The 21,714-nt window shown below is 38.2% G+C and overlaps 2 protein-coding genes across 2 annotated transcripts; both read left to right on the top strand.

The window, feature by feature from the left end:
• Nucleotides 1-160: 160 nt before the first annotated feature.
• On the top strand, nucleotides 161-9,484 carry arhgef3l (Rho guanine nucleotide exchange factor (GEF) 3, like). The gene is made up of 13 exons (XM_053643092.1): nucleotides 161-394; nucleotides 711-768; nucleotides 878-940; nucleotides 1,766-1,807; nucleotides 1,922-2,029; nucleotides 2,952-3,116; nucleotides 4,435-4,497; nucleotides 4,585-4,681; nucleotides 5,737-5,813; nucleotides 5,960-6,217; nucleotides 7,115-7,285; nucleotides 7,433-7,625; nucleotides 8,355-9,484. Exons 1-13 carry the CDS (start codon nucleotides 339-341, stop codon nucleotides 8,591-8,593), a joined length of 1,590 nt encoding a protein of 529 aa, XP_053499067.1. The 5' UTR covers nucleotides 161-338; the 3' UTR covers nucleotides 8,594-9,484.
• Nucleotides 9,485-10,309: 825 nt separating this feature from the next.
• usp21 (ubiquitin specific peptidase 21) lies at nucleotides 10,310-20,284 on the top strand. The gene is made up of 12 exons (XM_053643093.1): nucleotides 10,310-10,453; nucleotides 12,451-12,504; nucleotides 12,605-12,722; nucleotides 14,014-14,128; nucleotides 16,301-16,423; nucleotides 16,511-16,575; nucleotides 17,395-17,498; nucleotides 17,584-17,670; nucleotides 17,759-17,837; nucleotides 17,944-18,051; nucleotides 19,341-19,455; nucleotides 20,194-20,284. Exons 1-12 carry the CDS (start codon nucleotides 10,319-10,321, stop codon nucleotides 20,282-20,284), a joined length of 1,194 nt encoding a protein of 397 aa, XP_053499068.1. The 5' UTR covers nucleotides 10,310-10,318.
• The last annotated feature ends 1,430 nt before the right edge of the window (nucleotides 20,285-21,714 follow it).

The raw sequence follows: 21,714 nt of genomic DNA, 5'->3' as shown, positions 1-21,714 counted from the left end.
TTTTGTGACCTTGTTTCTACAGAATGAATCACTATATTTAACTTCCTCATATGTTTACTACACATCGTTTGTAAATGTGTTACAAAGGCAGTTCTTTAGCCAAGTTCTAAATCTGCTGTGTGCTAACAGGAAGCAAGAACTTCTTTATATACAGGATGTGGGTTTCAGACATGTAAGAGGAAGAGAGGAGGTGTAGGGTTGGTAGCTCACAAAAATATACTGCTCTCTTACTTTCCCCGAAGAGGTGGGACAGGTGTGTCTGACCGACTCAGAGGACTGTAGAAATAGCATTTTGATCGTGATTGGATTTGTTGGGAGTGTTAATATCTAAAGATGTTATGAAAGAGACAAGAATGGAGCTCGAAGAGACGGAGACCAATTTGTCACCTTCCTGGTAATGCTTCGTTATTCTGAGGACTTTTTTGGGGGGGGCTTATATGGTGCTTTAATTTTTTTTTACTTAATATTAATTTGTTTAGTTTTTTTAATTGGCTCTATACTTCCATTTATTTAGATGATTAGTTTATAGCTTCTAAGTTTGTGTTTGTTTTCAGTGTAACTCCAGGTACTGTAATATATGATAAGCTTTTTCTTTTTTTTGTCATTTTTACTGTCAGGTTTTATGTTAACATGATTTTGGAGGAGGATGCGGCCTAACTTGTTTAGTTGTGTTAATATCTAACGTGAACTCATTTTGGCAATATTTTAAGGTCTCCTGTATCAAGAGAGAGACTCCTGACATGTGCCAACCTTTCTGATTTTGCAGGGGTAAGTTGCTTTTCTGCTACACCGACCTTACCGCAAACTATGGAGGTTAGGCCTTTAGAACTATGCCTTTTGAGGCAAATCAATATGTTTTCTGTTACTTTCTGAACAGAAAAAAAGGAAACAGGACCCAAGCAGTGATGCTGAGTTTTCAGCCCGAGCGTCAGAAGATTATGTGAGTTTTTTTTTATAGCAGAGTTTCAGTATATCTGCTGACATTAAGAGAATTGTTCAGCTTTATCTCCTAATGTGTGAAATACACTGCAAATGTATTGCAGCTTACATTTTTTCAAAATCTGCGTTTTGAGTACGTTTCTCAATTTCTGCCGCTTTGTCCTTTTTAGTCCGTTTAAATTTCAAATCCTAATTAGATTGACAAAATGGATGCTCTCGGTTTCCGTCAGTTACAAATGCTCTTCGTTTTTGTCTCTCGTTTTCTGCTTTGCAACGGAAGTTCGGGTCACAAACCTTGTTTCTGAGACCAGGTGACTGTGTGACTCTCAGCACAGTGTTTTTATTTATTTACTTATTTTTTGCCCCTCCTAATATACTAATTACTCCAACATCAAATACACGTTCAAATACGAAATGTTTTTGAGAGTAATAGCAGCAATGAATTAAGCTACTGTCACTCATTTGTCGGTAATAGTGTCATTTTACAATTCAGCTTCCTGTGTCATACCGGAAAGAGGCCTCTCCATGTTCACAGCTCAGCACCCTGCTATGTTTTTCTTATCTCTTGCAGCTTTACACGCTCTCACCAACTCTTCACCACATAAACACCATCACACAACCTCATGTTTTCTTCTTTCTTTCCATAATTACCAGAACGTCTGCACTGTTCACAGTAAGCAGTGGTGGGTGTTTATTTTAAGTAGATTCTATGTATCTAAAGAAGATTGTCATATTTTGAGAAATTTCCATCTGATAACCCCTTGCGCGCTCTCATCTTATGGCCTTGCCCGTTTGGAACCACAATTTGACTCTTTGATTCTTTCAGGATGAAGATGACTTTCCCGTTGATCCCCCACACGACTCTGAGGTACAGTTAGGCCATGTAGGGTCAATGATGATGTGTTAAACATATATAAAAGATTGAACAGAACCTCAACTATGGAGTACTTGTTTTGATCTTGTCTTGTTGCTTGAATGGTAGGGACCTTGTAACAAGAGGGTCAAACCAGTGGACAGGAGTAGTGGAGTTACAGGTATTATAACACCAGTGAAGACCCCTGCACTGAAACGGTTGGGACAGTCCATCCAGGTAAGAAACAAACATAATTTTTATATATATAAATTATATGTATGTGTACATTTTACTGGACTTAATTATAGTGCAAAAAAAGCAAACCAAAAATTCTAATTTCTATTCTACAGTAAATCATTATTGTTTTTTTTTTTGTTTGTTTGTTTGTTTTAATTGCAATATGTTGTGGGTATATCCTGCAACAATACAAAATCATCAGAAAAATAGTTTTAAAAGAAGTTTTGTCATGATCTCTCCGTGGTCCAAAAGTTATTCAGAAGAAAGAAAAGGTTGGCGGTTTTAAATACAAATGGTGGGCATAAAAATTATATTTATTTATTATGAAAGGGGGCATGGTGGGCTAGTGGTTAGCACGTTTGTCTCACACCTCCAGGGTTGGGGGTTTGATTATCGCCTCTGCCCTGTCTGTGTGGAGCTTGCGTTTTTTCCAAGTTCATCGGGGGTTTCCTTCAGTTCCTCCCCCAGTCCAAAGACATACATTGCAGGTTGAATGGCATCTCTAAATTGTCCGTAGTATGTGAATAGGTGTGTGAGCATGTGTTTGACTGTGCGCTGCGATGGGTTGGCACCCCGTCCAGGGTGTCCCTGCCTTGTGCCCTGCGTCACCTTGGACAGACTCCAGGGTCGCGACCCTGTGTAAGCGGTACAGAAAATGGATGGATTTATGACACACTCAGAATTTCTGTCCCCCCCCCCCCCCCCCCCCACTGCTAATATCTTTACCACATACTATTTGACCTATTTTGTCATGATGGACGAATGTGTGCGAGACCTACCACACTATGTCATTTTATTTAATTCAAAGGGTGTAAAAACGTTTAACTCGACCATATGTTCAGATGTTTCCTGTGTTTTTTAGTCACACCACAGTTCTTGCGGCAAACAGACTGAACTAATTCTTGTCGGTTTATCCCACCAGCGGTCTATCAGTTTCCGTACAGAAGCGCGGCCAATGCCACCGATGCCGATTCGGACTCGTCAGAAGGCTTCTTCTTTCCCACGGCGACGCAGCAGCCAGCTGTGGAGTGACACTGTGGACAGCCTGGGCCAGGAGCTTAGCGCCAAAGAGATTAAGAGACAGGAGGTAGGACAGGACAGCTGTCAGGGGATTAGAATGTTATATCTGTGTAATGTATAATATCTGTACTCCGTTCACTGCTGCGCTAGTAATCAATGCTTCCTACTAGATAGTGGTATGCAAATACCACTAATTTACCACTAACTATTGATTTGCTTTAGAGGGGAAGAGCTAATAAGGAAGAGGTGTTTGTTCCAGTTTGGAGGTCATATAAAGTTCCTTTTGCTTTCTGTAAACAACAACACCACTCAACACTAGTTTCTACAGATTGGCACATCTCTGATGGGCTGCTGAACTGTTAGGGCTACATTAAAGCTGTGGCACTGAGGGATGTGTGTTATGAAACAGGAAGTAACTGAGCTGGCTCAGAGGCCATGTTCTCTTTTTTTCACATTTTGTCAGACAGCAGCTCCACATCAGCGAATGTGGCACTTGTCAGTGGTTTGTGTGAACAGTCACACTTTTTAAATGGCCTTTAATACTGCAGCCCAAAGCTGTATTATGCAATACTTATGCGTCTGATTGCTATAAAGAGTTAGGCAGCAGTATCACTGTATTATTGGTATTACAGTATTACTATATAACCGTTGTCTGGTTTAAAATCTATGGTAACAGGGTTTCTTTCTCGAACACACCTACTGAACCTACCTGAACATTAAATCATGAGTTTCATTTGACGTCCCTGAAAACCGTCCAGCTCTAAAACATCAGAATGAAGAAAGAGTGTGATCACTATGACTTTGATCGTGGCATGGTTGTTGGGCTGGTTTGAGTATTTCAGGAACTGCTGATCTCCTGGGACTTTCCCCCATAAAACAGTCTCTAGAGTTTCCACGGAATGGTGCGAAAAAACAAAAAACATTGCGTGAGCAACAATTCTGTGGATGGAAACGGCTTGTTGAGAAGAGAGGGCTGAGGAAAATGGTCAGATTGGTTCAAGCGCCCAGGAATGATTTAGTAACTCAAATAATTACTCTTTACAAGCATGGTGAGCAGAAAAGCATCTTGGCATGCACATAACATCGAACCTTAAGCAGAAAACCACGATGCGTTGCACTCCTGTCAGCCAAGAACAGGAATCCGAGGCTATCATGGGCATAGGCTCACCCAAACTGGACAGTTGAAGATTAGAAAGGGGGAAAAAAAATCATCTGATCTTTTTCCAGTCTTCAACTGTCCAGTTTTGGTGGGTCCATAATTAAGAATATTAAATGATGTAGCAACAGCGACTAAATCTGCTTATTGTACTCTATACGCTAGCACTTTGGAACTTTGACTTGTCCCGTGGGATAGCTAATGACTTGTTTTATTTTGTGTCACACAGGTGATCTATGAAATGACACAAGGAGAGAAGCAGTTGATAGAAGACCTCAATTTGGTCAAAAAGGTTTGTTAAGCGCCGTAACCATGTGTTGTAATTATTCTCCTGCTTGTGCTCTCTTGGTTAATGCTTTGTCCGTCTTTGCGGGTCCAGGTTTACTATGAGCCAATGCTGAAACTGGACATCATGACGGAAAGTGAACTGGGTCAGATATTTGGGACTCTCGATTCTCTGATACCTCTCCATGAAGGTGTGTTGGTACACAGGTGACGCCTGTGTAATCCCCATAGGTTTGAACAGAAAAACGTGAAATGTACCTTTTTTGTTTTGCAAATTATTCTCAGCAAGCAAAATCAAGACAAGTTCTTGGTCTATAGGTTTGATTTGAAGAAGGCAGTGTGTAATATCTGGAAGAGGTATACTAGCTATGTCAATGAAATGAGCAAAGTTTTATCAAGAAATCTGACAAAGTTATAACAGAGCGGTTGAGAGTAATATCCAGAGGGGTGGACATTATTCTTGACATACAGTGTGAGTGCTGTTTAGCGGATACAAAAGAGACTGGTGGCAAAAGGTTATAAAGGCAGTGGATTGGCATAACAAGGCATTAGTTTTGTGCCACAATTTTGTGCATAATTTTATGCCACACATCTGTTGAAAGCTTAATTCTGATTGGTCAGAAGGTGTTGATGACTTTTTAATTATAGTAATGCGCTGGTTATATTAGTACCATCTTACACGTGGACTTGTATTGCAGATGGTCCACATAAAATTGATTAAAAAACATGTAACTGTTCGTTCATATGGTGAAGTTTATCTCTGCAGTTCTTCCAGTGGACGTTATGGTTTGATGTGCATTTTTTGTCTTATTGACTTGCTAGCTTTAAACAAATAAAAATTGTAATGTCTTTTTTTTCGTTAAGAAAAAATTGCGGTTGTTGGCAAATTGATGTGGTAGAAGAGGAATAAAACATTATAAGGCATGCTGTTTTTGGAAAATAATTGGGGTGACATCACACCACACACAGTTGCTAATGATTTTCGTATAACTGCACACCCCATCATGTTTTATTTCTTACACATCTCATTAATAAAGTGAAAAACGAATCTTTGATTTTATATAATGTACCTTTTTTCCACTATTAATGTTCGAACATTCACTGTTTGTTATTGATGGTAAAGGAATATCTGTGAAATTTAACAACCTATGACTTATTGTTATAAACTGTATTTCTTTTTCATTTTGTCCAGAGTGTATAAACCTTTGCACTTGACCATAGTTTATTGATGTTTTTGTGCATGCAGATTTTTTGGCTCGTCTGGAAGGGCTGCGAGGGTCGGAGAAGACGGTGGGGGAGGTTGGGCCGACCCTGCTGGACTGGGTAAGTGTTATCAAGGAAGCGGAAAGTCCTACTTTTATAAAGGAACAGAATTTGCAAAAGAAGGTGATGGATGCTTTTACAGATTGCTAGGAAATGTTTGTGGATTTTTTCAGAAAGCTCTGATTACAGTATTCCTCCCTTTTTAGTTCCCTTGCCTGGATGCCTATATCACTTACTGCTGTAACCAAGTGGGTGCCAAAGCCCTGCTAGACCAGAAAAAGCAGGTACGGCGTGTTGAGGAGTTCCTCCGCTTGTGCCAAGAGTCATCCTTCAGCAGGAAACTGGACTTGTGGAACTTCCTGGATCTGCCACGCAGTCGTCTTGTGAAATACCCACTACTTCTGAAGGAGATCCAGAAGAGTACGCCGCACGATCATCCTGATGAAGACACGCTGCCTCAGGCCGTGAGTTCCTCCTAAACCAAACCTACTGTGAATACTAGGGAATATGAATAAATGATTAGGAATGAATAGATAATGTGTTACAAAGAAATAAAGAGGAGCAAATGCAGATACAAATAGGAGGTGTGCACTACAGGATGCAACAAAATGGGTTTTGACTTTAGAGCTGTCAGACAGGATGCAATTCAGGAAGATGGGAAGATTGGAGGACATAACTGCCTGGTCTGAGTTGTGTTGTTTCGAATTAGGCTGCTAGTTTGGTTATATTTTGGGAACCAGCTAAATTCATTCAAAAGTATCGTGAGCAGACACAAAACAAAAATAAATGGGCATGATAGCTAAAAAAACATTCCAGCACGCATCCCTAGTTGAAATACCTCTTTTCTAGGGAATAACGGTAGGGTTTGTCCATCCATCCATCCATCCATTTTCCATACCACTTATCCTACACAGGGTCGGGGGGAACCTGGAGTCTTTCCCAGGGACAGGGTGCCCACCCATCGCAGGGCACAATCCTACACACACTCACACACCTATTCACACAACGGATAATTTAGAGATGCAAGTCAACCTACAACACGTGACTTTGGCCTGGGGGGGGGTCGGAGTACCTGGAGGAAACCCCCAAAGCACGTGGAGAACATGCAAACTCCTCACACGCAGGGCGGAGACAGGAATCGAACTCCCCATGCCGGAGGTGCGAGGCAAACGTGCTAGCCACGAAGCCACTGTGCTTTAGGAGATGCCCATTTTGAGTTTAAATACAGATGTGGTTATTTGGAGCACTAAATTACTACAGATACTGACCTTGTATTACACCCCTTAATGTTGCGTATTGCCCAGATTAGCTCCTTTTCTGCACACACAAAATGAACATCCTCTTTTTCCCTATGTGTATAGATGGAGTTAATCCAGAGCATCATTACCAAGGTGGACCTTAAGACCGGTGAGGCTGAGTGCCAGTTTTACAAACGAGGTCTGTGCTACCCAGAGGAGGGTCAAAGAGTTCCAGAGATTTATGCCTCACGCTTTCTCTACTGTCATGGTGAACTCAAGAGCACCAAAGGACAGGTGAATACAGTCATCCTATGCTTTCTATTATCCACCACTTAAGTTCATTCAGTCATTATATCTTTTATCTTACAGTATTCCTGCTATGAATACTAATATTTCTTTTCTTTTTCTTTACCTTCTAACATCACCACCTGTCCTCTGAAGAAGCTGCATGTGTTCTTGTTCGAGCTGGTGCTGGTTTTGACTCGCCCAGTGGTGCAGGACAAGGAAGGGATGGTGCAGTTCCAGGTTTACCGTCAACCCTTACCTGCTGCCCAAATCTTGCTGGAGGACCTGCCCGATGGAGAGGGCAGCAGTTCTGGGTCCTTCCGCGGTGCCTTCACTGGCAATGACAAAGGTAAAACGTATGTTTCTTCACATAATTCAAGAATATAACATTATCGTTACATGGGACTTGGGTCTGGTGGTGCAGCACACAAACAGATTTAAAAAATGTGCGCCATTGTTTATATCGTGAAAGTTTTTTGTGATGAGAAGTTTATTACACATTTTACTGTGTCAGTGCTTTGTAACAGTCAGATGTTTTCCATCTTCACTAATGGGGGTTTGTGGTTTCTCAGTGTCACGACAAACTGCATTTTCTTATCATTAACTTCAAGTGGAAAAGAAAAAAGTGTGGGAATGACTCTTTAGAGCTGCTATGATTTACATGAAATTTACAGCATTAAATATGTCTATACAGGGCTAAAAAGTATGGTGGGTCATTTTTAAAAAATATTTAAAAAAAAAAAAAAAAAACCTGACAGTCTTTGCCAAATTGCTGTGCTGTATGAGGAATACACTATAATAAAATAAAACACTTTGGGATGCGCTGTTATTGGAAAATAATCAACTTTGTTAAAGGGTAGTAATGGCATCATGTTGATTATTTTCCTATAACAGTATGCCCTGTTGTGTTTTATTCTTTACATCGTATCCACTGTTATTGTGCCATTAAATGAACTGTGTGGCTAGTTTATAACCCGACACTATCTCTGTGGCTGATACTATGTGTCATCAGTTTAATGGACTTGTTTAGCTGCTACACTTCATCACTAATATCTTTCTCTCTCACCATCACCCTCAGTGAAGAACTGCTTCCGTGTGAGCAGCAGGGGGCGCACGAAGACTCAGTCGCACAGCCTGCAAGCCAACGACTTCTTCAACAAACAGCAGTGGATTACCTGTCTGCGCCAAGCCATCGTTAAATCGCGAGATAGAGATGCCCAGGCCAGCCAATCCAAGGCCCAGCTAAGCTCTGAGCCCCCGCTCGACCACATCGCTGAACTGAGCCTGAATTCCGATGTGGAGATGACAGACACATAGGTCAGAGGTGACATCACTTTACCAGGACAAAGCTAAAGTTCCCGGTCCATACAGTCAGACACCTTCCATGCAAGGAGCTGATGAAGTTTACAAACTTTCTTAGTATCAAAGTGAAAGGTATTTATATGAATGGTTTGCGATCTTCAAGGCACAAAGCTGTGTATTATGATTCCTCTGAAACTAACCCTTATAACCCTGTATATCAGACTGAAGAATGTGTAAAGTTGTTGTGCTGTCTGAGTAAGTGTCTATTAGGCAATGAGTCCAAGAGCTCATACCTGTTTTCTATGTAGCTTGTAGACTTGTAATTAAGGCTCACAAACAGTCATTTGTATAATCGTATACAATGATATACAGTGCATTATGCATTTAGTTACTGTTTGTGAGCAATGAGATAGCATCTGATGTTGAATGTGAATGCCATTGCAGAAATTAAGTAGAGACATTTTTATTACAAACTTTATTCCTCTGTTAAACTGACAGTTTTCATGTGAAGTTGTGGCAGAGGTGGAACTATTCACTTATGGATTTTGGATTTTTGTGCCATGAATAAATGTTATTCTGTTGCCTATAGACATGTATTAGCTTGAAGTGCAATAACAAGCTCATACACCCTGATATATTTTGCATTTACTTTTTTATTTTTATTTTGTTTTTGAATTTTTTAAACTTCTTTGTTGATTGCAAATGTTATTGTAATTTACATTCAGTTCAAAGTCTGCATGCTCTTAGGACAAAAGGAAGACGACGAAGAAATGTAATTTATAGCAACAAAACATTTGGTGTGTTTGGTTCCAAATATGTTCATTTATAACTGCAAATAACAAAAATGGTCAAATAGAGTATGTTAACATATTCTTCATTAATAATATTTTTGTTTCCGATGTGTATTTTCCAAACCATACCTTCATAACTGAGTGTTTATGCTTTTTTTTTTTTAATATTAGTATTCATTTTTGGATCCTCTGATTTATTTGATTGTTATTCTTCTTTGATTGTTCTGATTTAAACGTTCTACACGTCTTCACATCAGATTTGGAGATAACATGGTCATGGCAGAATTTTTCAGCTACAGTTTCTATTGGTAAATTGTAAAACCAGAAATTATGGGGGATGCAAATTTTGTACTTAGCTGTTAGCATAGACCTGTGGGTTTAAAGCACCCCAGCTCCTAAAAGGAGATTGGCTAAATATACTGTAGACAAAGAGACATGGAAGATTAGCAGTGATTAAAGGTTCACTAGCCTGAATAGTGGTTGCAGCTGTAGTGAGAGAGGAGCATAGCCCGTAGATTTAAAACCCAGGTAAAGACAAGCACCATATAGTTGGAATACATTTGCAAATTTTATTCTGTGCAGCATTGGAGAACATCTATTAGTCTGTTAGAAGTATTATCTGTGTAAGTATATGTTCTGTTCCCTTAAAACAGTTGGCCAGTTAAAGTATTTTAGCACGTTTAACTCTAACAGTTAGAGTTCATGGAATTAAATTTTCCATAAACAATAAGGAACTAAACAGTAGTGTAGCCTAATTAGTGTGTGATGTGTATATATATATAAAAAACTCACATGCAGCCTTTGATGTTGTAATGCAGTTTGTTCCTGTCAAATTACTTCATTTTATTTATCAGTGGGGGTTTTATGCAATACTTTTTTTAAAAAATGAGACAGGCTATTCCTCTGCTGCTGGTCACATTATGAAGAGTGTATAGAGTGTAACGGCTCAATGCTGAGAGCTCAGATGGACACCTCATGCCAGGACCTGTGTCGCTCACTCGCCAGCCAAAATGAAAACATAGACATCTCACAGTCGGTGCTCTACACCTCCCTCATGGGCTTGTTGCTGGTGGCTGACAAAGAGGTGAGATTTTTTTAGTGTTTTAAAGGGAATAGTTTGTTGGTCTTGTGCATAATTTAGTGATTTCCTGAGGAAATGCCTGACTGTCACTGCTATAACATGCATACAGTGGGGTCCAAAGTCAGAGATCATTAGTGAAAATGCTTCTGGCATTCAGTTTCAATTTAACACACAGGTTTTCATCACAAATGATCTTATCAGCAGCAGCAACTTTAGTGAAACGTAGAACCTTAAAAATATTACATGAAGTTCTTAGTATTTGGTATGTCCTCCACGTTTTTTTTACCTTAATAACAGCATGTGTAAAACCTGATGATCCATGTTAGATCAAATCCATTGTGTGTTTCAATGGAAGGGATAAGACTAAAAGAAAATCTGCCCTTTTGTATAAAGCAGTTAACATGGTTAATATCATTAACTTGCTTACATTTAAATAATGTAATAGAAATTTTTGACTGTTCAAAATTTTTATTTTTTCTGTTTATTTCCAGTTAAAAAAAAAACAAAACAGATTTTTAATGTGGTCTCAGACATTTGGACCCCACTGTAAGTGATAACAGGAACTATACCATACTTCACAGACTACAGGGTGTCCCAAAAGTCTCCATACATAGGGGACTATGTGATGTTTATTTAATGTACATGTTGGCACGGAACAAAAAAGGAGTGGCTCTTAATTTCATTGTACATGTGTATAGTGACAATAAAAGGCATTCATTCATGTGGATGTTCGTGGACGTCCACTTCTCGGTCGGTCCGCAACACTTACAGTCTTTTTGAAATTGTTAATAAGTTTGTCAGCAGTGTCGTGTGTGATGGGTTTGCCAGGCTTCCTGTTAAAGTCCATCGCAACCTTGCAACAGCTTTCAGATCCAGCCATGAGAATGATTTCAATATGTTCTTTTGTCAAAGGCATTCTTAAAATCTGGGAAAAAATGTATATAGTATGAAAATATTTGGAAGACATTTTGCTAAAAAGTGTTAATTTTCTCTATGCATGAAGACTTTTGAGACACCTTGTAGTAGGTGACGTTTCATTGTGATAAATTCACTGTGATAACCATGGACCCAAATTATTACAGCATTTCCAAAATAAAACCTTTAAAAAAAAAAAAGTCACACTGAGAAAGTATTAAATTGTCTGGCTTGTTAGGAAAATGACCAGTAGTCTTCATTAAAAAGTTTTGCAGTATTTCAAGAGAAATGCTTCTGAAAATAAAGTTTTTTTGTTGTTACATAATTACAGATGGAATACTGTGTAGTAGTGTAAAGTTAACAGTTTTCTGAAATCCTTTACACCTGCATACGTAATTCAGTTCAATCAAGCATGCTGTGTCTGATATAACAGGAACTAACTTGTTTTGTGGTTGTTCCACAACATAACATGTAAAAGTATGATGTCATTGATTAATAAATTAAACATTTTAATCTTTGGCAATTATTGGGGGATAAATTAAATTAAACATTTCAGGACATGCTGTCATTTATTGTCATTAATGCCTGGTCATTTATTCCTTACTTATTTAACTCTCGGGATTATTTGGTGTGTTAAAATTTGCTGGACTCTCCAGGACCCGAGTGTCTCTCTGATCTATAGTGCAGATCTAATTGAAGTCTTTCAGTTTAAGCTGCAAATGTCTCAGCTTCTCATCACTGCATGTTCAGATTAAACTCATTATTATTGCGCTATGAGAAAAAGCCATGTGCACATGTATATAGACACACAGAGACGCTGCATACTCCTAATGTCCTGAACTAGATAGATGTCTTTGTAGTTAACCTCTATAACCTCCATGAGCGTGTATTCCCTGTTCGTGATAATAAGATTAGAGATGTATAAATGGAAACAGTACACTCCCTGGAGCGGTTTAGCCTGGCAGGTTATTCTGAAAGGGTTTATAATGAGGTAGAATTCAATTACTTCACCATTTTGATTTGTTAGTCTGTAATTACACAAAAGATTACTTGAAATGTTTTAATTTACAATCTTCTTCCTACAGAGAGAGCTAACACTGGGCAGTGGACAAGTTGGACTGCATAATGCTGGGAACACAGTATGTCATAGTACACAAAATGTTTGTTAGTGCTCTCAAATTGCAGAAATTTTCCTCATATGGTACTGAAGTTTGCAATCTTGCTCTCTTTCTCTTGCAGTGTTTTCTGAATGCCATTGTGCAGTGTCTTTCCCACACTCAGGGTCTTAGAGACTACTGTCTGACTAAAACCTATCTTCAGGACATGTGCTCCAGTCAAGAGCCAGAGCTGATGAATGGTGGGAGGATTGTTCCATGCTAAGTCATTGTGTATTCAATTCAATTCAATTCAATGTATTTATCAAGCACATTTAATTACACATGTTGTTCCAAAGTGCTGTACAGATTCAACATATACAACAAAAATTCCACCGAACAACAGTCAATGATAAAATTCAGGACCCTAGCCACTATTAAATGTTAAAAAAAGAAGTGCATTTTTAGCGCTGATTTAAAACTAGACAAGTTCCTTGACTGTTCCACAGGTTAGGGGCCACAATTGCAAAAGTTCAATCTCCCTTAGATTTACATTTAGAGCAGGAAACAACCAACAGAAGAAAATGAGAAGATCTCAGCTTGTGAGATCTTGGTGGTGAGTAGGCAGACAAGAGGTCACAGATATATTTGGGAGCAAGCCAAGCCTTATAGACAAACAACAGAATCTTAAAATCTATACGAAACTTCACAGGCAGCCAGTGAAGAGAGGCAAGAACTGCCGTGAAGTGTTCCGTCTTTTTGGGCCTTGTAAAAAATCTGGCAGCAGCGATTTTCAGTGCTTCACAAACTACAGGGTGTCCCAGAAGTCTCCGTACATAGGAGATGTCGGTTGTGCCTTCATCAGTGGATGTTCGTGGACATCCTCCTCTCGGTTGGTCCACAACACTTCCAGTCTTTTAGAATTTGTTAATAAGTTTGGCAACAGTGTTGTGCGATGTGTTTGCCATGTTTCCTGTTCAAGTCCATTGCAACCTTACGACAGCTTCCCGATCCAGCCATGAGAATGATTTCAGCATGTTCTTCTTTTGTCAAAGGCATTCTTTAATGGCTATCTGAATTTTAAAAAAAAAATTATATATAAACAAACTAAGTATGAAAGTGTTAATTTCTCCTACAGTATGTAGTATGGGACGGTTTGAAAAATCTACTGTGCGATAACCATTTACCTGAAATATTACAGCTTTTCAACAAAAAAAAGCTTTAAAAAAACATTTAATAACATTTGCAAAAAACACGGTAGACTGCGAAAGCAGTACAAGTATTAAATTGTTTGGTTTGTTTAGGAAATTACCAGTAGTCTTCAGTGAAATGTTTTGTAATATTTCAAGAAAGAATATTTTTTGTTTTATAATTAAAGGTAGAATGCTATGTAGTAGTGTGATGTTAATAGTTAAAGTATTTCAGATTTTTGAAATCCCATTGCACACGTAATTGAGATCAATCAAGCATGCTGTGTCTAATATAAAACTGCCTTATCTCTTCTTCATGTAACGGCCATTTCCATTATATCTCTATCCATCAATTCTTTTCTAGAATTCACCAAAGTTTTGGAAGGGCTGTGGTGCACAGATGAAGGGAAAAGGACAGTCAATCCTGAACAGTTCTATTGTGTCTTTAAAGAGGCTATGCCTTACTTCAGTGGATACAGGTTGGCAAAAAAAACAGTAAAAACAGTAATTTATTGTAATACTTGTTTTCAAATGATTGCATTCACAGTAATGACTACGAATGTTGCAGTAGCGTTACTACAATATCCGGAATATGACAGTAAGTTAGGAATAAAACATGGCACTTTTTATGTACTTTTTATCCATTTATCACAATGTTTGCTGATGTTGGTACGACCACAAAACAAGTTACTTCCTGTTAGCACTTAGAAAAGCTATAAACAGTCATTCCTTTACCAACCTCTCTTTTTTCACTCTCTTGAAGTGACAGCTTGTTGTCACACTGAATAACGGCAAAACTCACCATCCTGAAGACTTTACCATGCCAGAAAACTTACAGCTTTACTTCTGTCTGTTACAAAGCACTGACACTGGATAGTCATTCCAAAAATACTACATAAATGCCTCCTCACAAAAAACTTCACCATATAAATGACAATGATTAAACCAATTCATGTGGAGCATCCGCCATACAAGTCCCTGTATAAATTGTTACTATACAACAGATATAAAAAGTCTACACACCCCTGTTAAAATAACAGGTTTTTGTAATGTAAAAAAAATAACTAGTACAGCTGTTTCTGTAGAATTTTCCTTACATCTTCTTGGTAACATCCAACAGGAAAAGCCATGGGCCATGGGTCACAAGGCTTACAAATCAGGTACTGATGAAAAATGTCAGTATATTTTTTGGTGAAAAATCAATATTTATCAATATTTTTTGGTGAAAAATATCAATCAGGAGAAGGTTACAAAAAATTTCCAAGGCTTTGGATATACCATGGAACACTTTTAAGACAATAATAAACAAGTGGAGAAAATATTGCACAACAGTGACATTACTAAGAACAGTATGTCCCTCCAAAATTGGTGAGAAGACCAAGAGAAAACAGGTCAGGGGGGCTGCCAAGAGGCCTACAGCAACATTAACATACTGGCAGCAATTTCTGGCAAATACTGGTTGCTCCAATCTCTCAAATTCTTCATATCTCTGGGCTATGCTGGGGTGGCAAGATGGAAGACATTTTAGCCTATTTTTTAACTAACAAAACCGTCCAGACCTGGCTAAAGTTTTGAATGGAAAACCCCATTAAATCTCCTAAAACCACATGGAATAATGTGTTATGGTTTGATGAGACCAAACTTTTTCACCATAATACCAAAAGTTATGTTTGGCACAAAAACCACAGCAAATTACCAAAAGAACGCCATCCCCATGGGGAAGCATGGAAGTGGTAGCATCATACTTTGGGACTGTTTTTCTTCAGCTGGAACTGGGGCTTTAATCAGAGAATAATGAGAGGGAATAATTGCTCCAAATACCAGTCAATTTTGGCACAAAACCTTAAGGTTTCTGCTAAAACACTTAAGATGAAGACGCATTTCACCTTTCAGCATGACAATGTCCCAAAGCACACCTCCAAAACAACAAAGGAATGGCTTCACCAAACAAGATCAAGGTTTTGGAATGGACCAGTGAGAGACCAAATCTAAATCCCATCGAAAATCTGTGGGGTGACCTGAAGAGCGCAAGGAAGAATGTCAAAATATTGTTAAGATGTACCAAACTGCTTGACTCTTACCCAAAAAGATTGAATGCCATGATAAAATTTAAAGGTGCTTCAACTAAGTAGTGGTTTAGGGGTGTGCACACTTATACAACCAGGTTATTGTATATTTTTTTATTTTTCCTTTTTTTCCCTAAAATGATTTTTTATTGTTTTCCACTTTAATTTACAGGTTGCAATTTCACAATAAAAGTAGAAAAGGTTCTGATATGATTTATGATTTATTGAGGACACTATATATATATATATATATATATATATATGGGGGTTTTTTTGTGTGTTTTTTTTTCTATCACAAACACTTGTCATTTTAACAGGGGTGTGTAGACTTTTTATATCCTGTAGATGTGATAACCTATTAGAATGAGTGCATTAATAAAAACCCTGCAGCCAGGACTACTCTCCAAGCCATGCTGTTATAGAAAATGAATCACCACCTCACCTTTTGACCTTTTCATCAGAATCGAGTATCCCACAACACTGTGGTGTAAAGTCAAATAATGCCAATGTATTTCACATAGTGCAGTTACAAATTTTGCAGGAGGTAGATAATGAAACTTCCCCCTCACAACCTCCCCCTGATAGTCAGCAGGATGCTCAGGAGTTCTTGCGATTCCTTTTGGACCGTTTACATACAGAAATCAACCGCCGACCCTCACATCACCCTGCCATCTTTACCACTCCTGAGCCCAGCTACACCCGATTCAGGTACACACAGAAAAGCTCTGATCTAAAACAAGCAGCAGCTATACAGCCTTATAATCATTCAAATCTGACACTAACTATTCCAACTAGGATTTCAGAAGAAGCAGCTGCTATGTGGAAGAAACATGTGGACAAGGATGACAGTATAATTGTAGGTAAGCATGACTGGCAGGATAACACATTTTACTTAAAAAAAAAAAAATTATTTAAAAATATGCAATTGCAATATGTGAAAGTGTTTCTAGACTTGTAATAATCATATAATAGTAATGATATCTTAGAAGAACTGTGATTGGGATTATTAGTCTCTAGTTTCTGACTTCCAGGCTTCTAATTACATGTTCCTAACCCTGAAATGAGCTCTGTCCCACAGAATATCAGTACATTCTGTTTGTTTAACAATGCATGTATTGCTACGACAGGAACCGAGTTATTCAGCTACCAGGTTTCAAATGAATGTTCATTCAATCTTATCATGAAAAATACCTAGTATCAGCAGAATTAGACTTAAAACAATTTGTTACATTGAGGCAGTGCTTCAATTCTGCTGATAGGGACTTGGAACAATTCAAAGTATTTGACTGTGTTTTGAAGGGCTTAACAAAAAGCTTTTGTATGAAGCACGTTGATGTGAATTAAGATTTCTGGACATAATTAAAGATTTTTCTATGGAATACAGTAACATTAAATGAACAATTTGGAATTTTTAGATATCTCTGCTAAAGTATTCAAAAGGAGAAATATTGGGCTTTAAGGAAAGTGCATGAGGGCTATCCGAGCTGTAATTTCAGGGCTGGAAAAATGTGAACAGAAGCATAAAATTAGGAAAATAGCAACATCAGTTGCATGGCAATTCACATCTTTTTTTTACGGTATTTTTAAAAAATGATATGATTATTGTCAGTCTAGAAACACTTTTTTAAATGACAGATCATACTTGTACTGTTTCTTATCGGTTTTCTCACTTGTCACAGATTTGTTCTCAGGACAGCTGCGCAGCTCGCTGCACTGCACTGTCTGCTCACACTACTCCAACACCTTTGATGTGTTCTGTGATCTGTCCTTGTCTATCCCAAAGGTAACTCACACTCCCTTGTTTAGGCCTTTCCTGGGACATGTGTAGACCTGATTTTCACCTTTCTTTCCACCCCGTGCTGTTTTAGACGAGTGACTCCAGAGCAGGTGTAACCCTTCGGGAATGTCTGGATCTGTTCTCACACGAGGAAAAACTCAGCAAAGAAAATTCGCCTGTAGGTAGAGAACACAAGCTTCAAATATGTCTGCATGGACAATGCTCCATGCGTGCTTACTTAATGTAATTTGTTTTGTGTGCTTTAGATGTGTGAGAAGTGTAATCGTCGCACAGAAACTACAAAAAGTCTAACCATCCAGAGATTCCCTAAAATCCTGGTTATACGTATCCTTTACACTTTATTTACTGGATATAATAATGGCAATAATGATATTGATGAATATGACAAGGCTAAAGGTCCTCCATAGAATCACTTAACTTCTTGTCTTAGACTTAAAGCGCTTTACAGCATCAAGGTATTCAATCCGGAAAAGCACAGTACCAGTGTCATTCCCGCTTACTGATCTTGACTTGGGACCTTTTGGACCGAGTGACTGTGGTGAGCATGCATGTAGAGGATCAACATTAAATCAGTTCATTCATTAAAGATGTTCAGAGGACACAAAACAGGTGTGAGGCAAATGGGCATAAGAGTTATTAAAGAACTTTTATATCATATTAAGAATGGGAGTTGCAAATGTCTGCACTGATGTTTTGATTTTTTTTTTTCCACTATTAATATCTTAACATGCATGCACCATCTAACTAATTCTGTTACATTTGCTGTCTTGCTGCTATAAATTAAAGTAATCCCTAAGGGGATGCAAATTTTGCACTCACACAGTCACTGGTCACTTTTTTTCACCAAAATGTATGTATTTATTTATTTATTTTTATGAACACCATTCAAATGCTTTATAGAACCCCCAAACCCCCCCACTAGATATTTTGTGAGTAGATTCCATAAGGTGAGATTCTGGATCTCACCTAGATGTTCGTGCTGCAAATCTACCACATCCCAAAAGTGCACTGTTGGATTCAGATCTGGTGACTGGGGATGCCACTAAAGTAGACTGAACTCATGATCGTGTTCATGGAACCAGTTTGAGATGACGTGTGCGCTTTGTGACATGGTGCATTATCATGCTAGAAGGAGTCATTATAAGATGGGTAAATTGTGGCTATAAAGGAATGCACATGGTTCAAAAACAATATTCTGATGAGTTTTGGTATTCAAATGGTGCTTGATTTGGGTTAAGGGGCCCAATGTGTGCCAAGAAAACATTCCCCACACGATTACACCACCTCCACCAGCCTGAATTGTTGACACTAAATTCGATCTCTACCATCTGCATGTTGCATACCAGGTGACATTGCCTGTGCCCTCAGATTCGTGTTCTTGGTTGTCTGGAGTGGAACCCAATCTGGTCTTCTGCTGTTGGACCCCATTTGCCTCAGGGTTTGACATTTTGTGTGTTCTGAAATGCTTTTCTGCTCTCCATAGTTGTAAAATTGGTCCATAGTTGGTTATTTCAGTTACCAACAGCTACGCCATTGTCAAGGTCACTGAGATCACCTTTTCCCCCATTCAGATGCTTGAAGTGCACAGAGACTCCACAGAGACAGCAACCTGAGCTCAGGCCACTGTGCCTGATTTTTAACCAATAGACATTACAATATATAGTTTTTTACTGGCCAGATTTACTAAACTAAACCTAACTTTGCATAACTAAAACCAAGTTGTCAGAGACCCACACAACACAACAGACTTTACTCAGCTATTTACCGTAATTACATTGATGTTTTGTTGAAAGGCAGTGAAACAGATTCATATTCATGTGTGTTCAGGCCCAGTGCTGTATGACCTATATGCTCTATGCAACCACACTGGCACTGTGAACATGGGTCATTACACAGCTGTCTGCAAAGAAGAGGAAGGCTGGTGCTGCTATAATGACTCGTGGTGAGTGGAACACTTTTTCCATAACGCCACAACACTCAGTCAGACTAACTCTCTCATGTTATTACACAAACTTCTTCACAGTGATCTTGCTCCTCACCTAGGAAACGTCTGATCAATAATGCTTGACATTTTGAATATATAAAAAGGTAACTAATTCATTGCACATCTAAAAATAGGCATATCTTTGTTTTATGATAGTACTAGGATTTTATGATCATTTTATAGACAAAAAGTAACAAAGCTAATATGTAAGGAATAATACACATTACAGGAAAATAATAACAACAGCATGGTAGGATGTGGCCTGAAGATTATTTTCCTATAACAGCATGTCCCGAAATGTTTTATTCCTCTTCCACTACAGAGATTAGCCAAGACTACGTATTTTTTATTTTTTATTTTTTAAATAAATTAAGTTTAGTTAATTCACAGGGAACTGTATAGTGAAAGCTCCACAATAAACTAAGCTTAATTAAAAATAAAAAAAAATGAAAGTGTTAACAGATCTAATCGTTGATATGATGAGGGTTTAGCATTTATGGAAGAGTCTTCAAGACAGAGTACTATAGAAACAATAACATATTAGAACAAACATATTAGTATAAATATTTGGATTACAGCCAGCACTAAAGTCAGAGCTGCTGTTATAGAAAATTAATCAACCAATCAGATTTGAATGAATACAACAGCGCTTTGGGACAAGGCTTTTCAAACTAGTCTATGCTGTTTATTCTGCAGTGTTACCCAAATATCTGAGGACCAGCTTCAGTCCAGCCAGGTGTATCTTCTCTTCTACAAACTTAAAAACAGTATGGCCTCCAGGAAATGAATCTCCTTTACTGGACTTTAGCAGGCAATTCCACTGCCAAGGGAAAGAAGTTTATGTGGCAGTATTCACAGACTATTCAGCAGAAACATAATAGAAGAAACATGGATTCAGTGAAGCTTTCTCATTGCTGTCTGATTGAACTGCCAGCAGAACTGTTTGTTATATTCAAACTGCTTGAATTATTTTTTTGGTGTTTTGGTGTAAACATTTTCTACTAGGCCACAGGCATTGTTTTGTTTGTTTGTTTGTTTGTTAAAAAAAAAAACATTTGCTGAATCACAGAAAATGTATACAGACGATGAATCCATAAAACTGTACATCTCTATTTTGTTAAAGTAAACCTGTGCATATGCACTATAGGAAAGTATGCAGCTGAACAATAATTTAAGAAAAGCACAGCCTATTCAGCAAGTTGGACTCATGTGTAAAGATTTCTCTATAGACAGGGTGGTTGTATGTGTTCTTACTTAACACCCAGAATTAATTTGTTGTGTCTGAAATGCACCCAAAAAATGAGACTATGTTAAAAAGAATTATTATTTAAATGCTATTAATGAAAGTCTAAGTCTGAACACTAAACTTGTGGTATTAAGACAGGTTGTGTATATATATAGTGCTGTGAAAAAAGTATTTGCCCCATCCTGATTTCTTTTGTTTTTGTGTATATCTCATATTAAATTGTTTCAGAAATTAAAACAAGGCAACCTGAGTAAACACAAAATACAGTTTTTAAATGACAATATTATTTATTGAAGCAAAAAAGTTATCCAATACCAACTTGGTCTGTATGAAAATGTATTTGCCCCCGTAGTTACTAATTCTCCAAATCTATGAAACTGCATTTATAATACTGATTACTGCAAACCCTGTTCAATCAAATCAACACTTAAATAGAACTTTTTCAACAGCATGAAGTTGGTTAAAAGGTCTTACCCAGTAACACACTATGCAAAAACTGAAAGAAATTCCAGAAATGATTAGGAAGAAGGTGGTTGGAATACATCAGTCTGGGAAAGGTTACAAAGGCTCTGGGACCGCAAAGAACCACAGTGAGAGAGAGCCATTATCTCCAAATGGAAAAACTCGGCACAGTGAACCTTCCCAAAAGTGGCCGACCTTCCAAAATTCCTCCAAGAGCACAGCAACGACAAATCCAAGAGGTCACAAAAGAGCCAAAGACAACATCAAAGGAACTACAGGCCTTACATCAATAAAGGTCACTGTTCATGACTCCACTATCAGAAAGATACTGGGTCAAAATGACATTCATGGAAGAGTGGCAAGGTGAAAACCACTGCTAACCCAGAAGAACATTAAGGCTCACCTGGTCGAAAGTGGAACTGTTTGTAAGACAGGGCTCTCATTTAGCGTAAACCAAATTCCACAAAAAAGAACATCATACCTACGGTCAAGCATGGTGGTGGAAGTGT

This window comes from Ictalurus furcatus, chromosome 15 (assembly GCF_023375685.1).
Source record: "Ictalurus furcatus strain D&B chromosome 15, Billie_1.0, whole genome shotgun sequence".
Classification (NCBI taxonomy): domain Eukaryota; kingdom Metazoa; phylum Chordata; class Actinopteri; order Siluriformes; family Ictaluridae; genus Ictalurus; species Ictalurus furcatus.
Note: the sequence above shows the minus strand (reverse complement) of the source record. Positions and strands in the feature narration are given on the sequence as shown.

Coding starts and splice junctions, on each gene's coding strand:
- arhgef3l (XM_053643092.1), top strand. CDS start 339: ATGAAAGAGACAAGAATGGAGCTCGAAGAGACGGAGACCAATTTGTCA. Junction 7,286..7,432: donor TCAAGAGCACCAAAGGACAG/GTGAATACAGTC, acceptor TGTCCTCTGAAG/AAGCTGCATGTGTTCTTGTT. Junction 7,626..8,354: donor CTTCACTGGCAATGACAAAG/GTAAAACGTATG, acceptor CATCACCCTCAG/TGAAGAACTGCTTCCGTGTG.
- usp21 (XM_053643093.1), top strand. CDS start 10,319: ATGCTGAGAGCTCAGATGGACACCTCATGCCAGGACCTGTGTCGCTCA. Junction 16,424..16,510: donor CCCAGCTACACCCGATTCAG/GTACACACAGAA, acceptor TATTCCAACTAG/GATTTCAGAAGAAGCAGCTG. Junction 16,576..17,394: donor GGATGACAGTATAATTGTAG/GTAAGCATGACT, acceptor CACTTGTCACAG/ATTTGTTCTCAGGACAGCTG.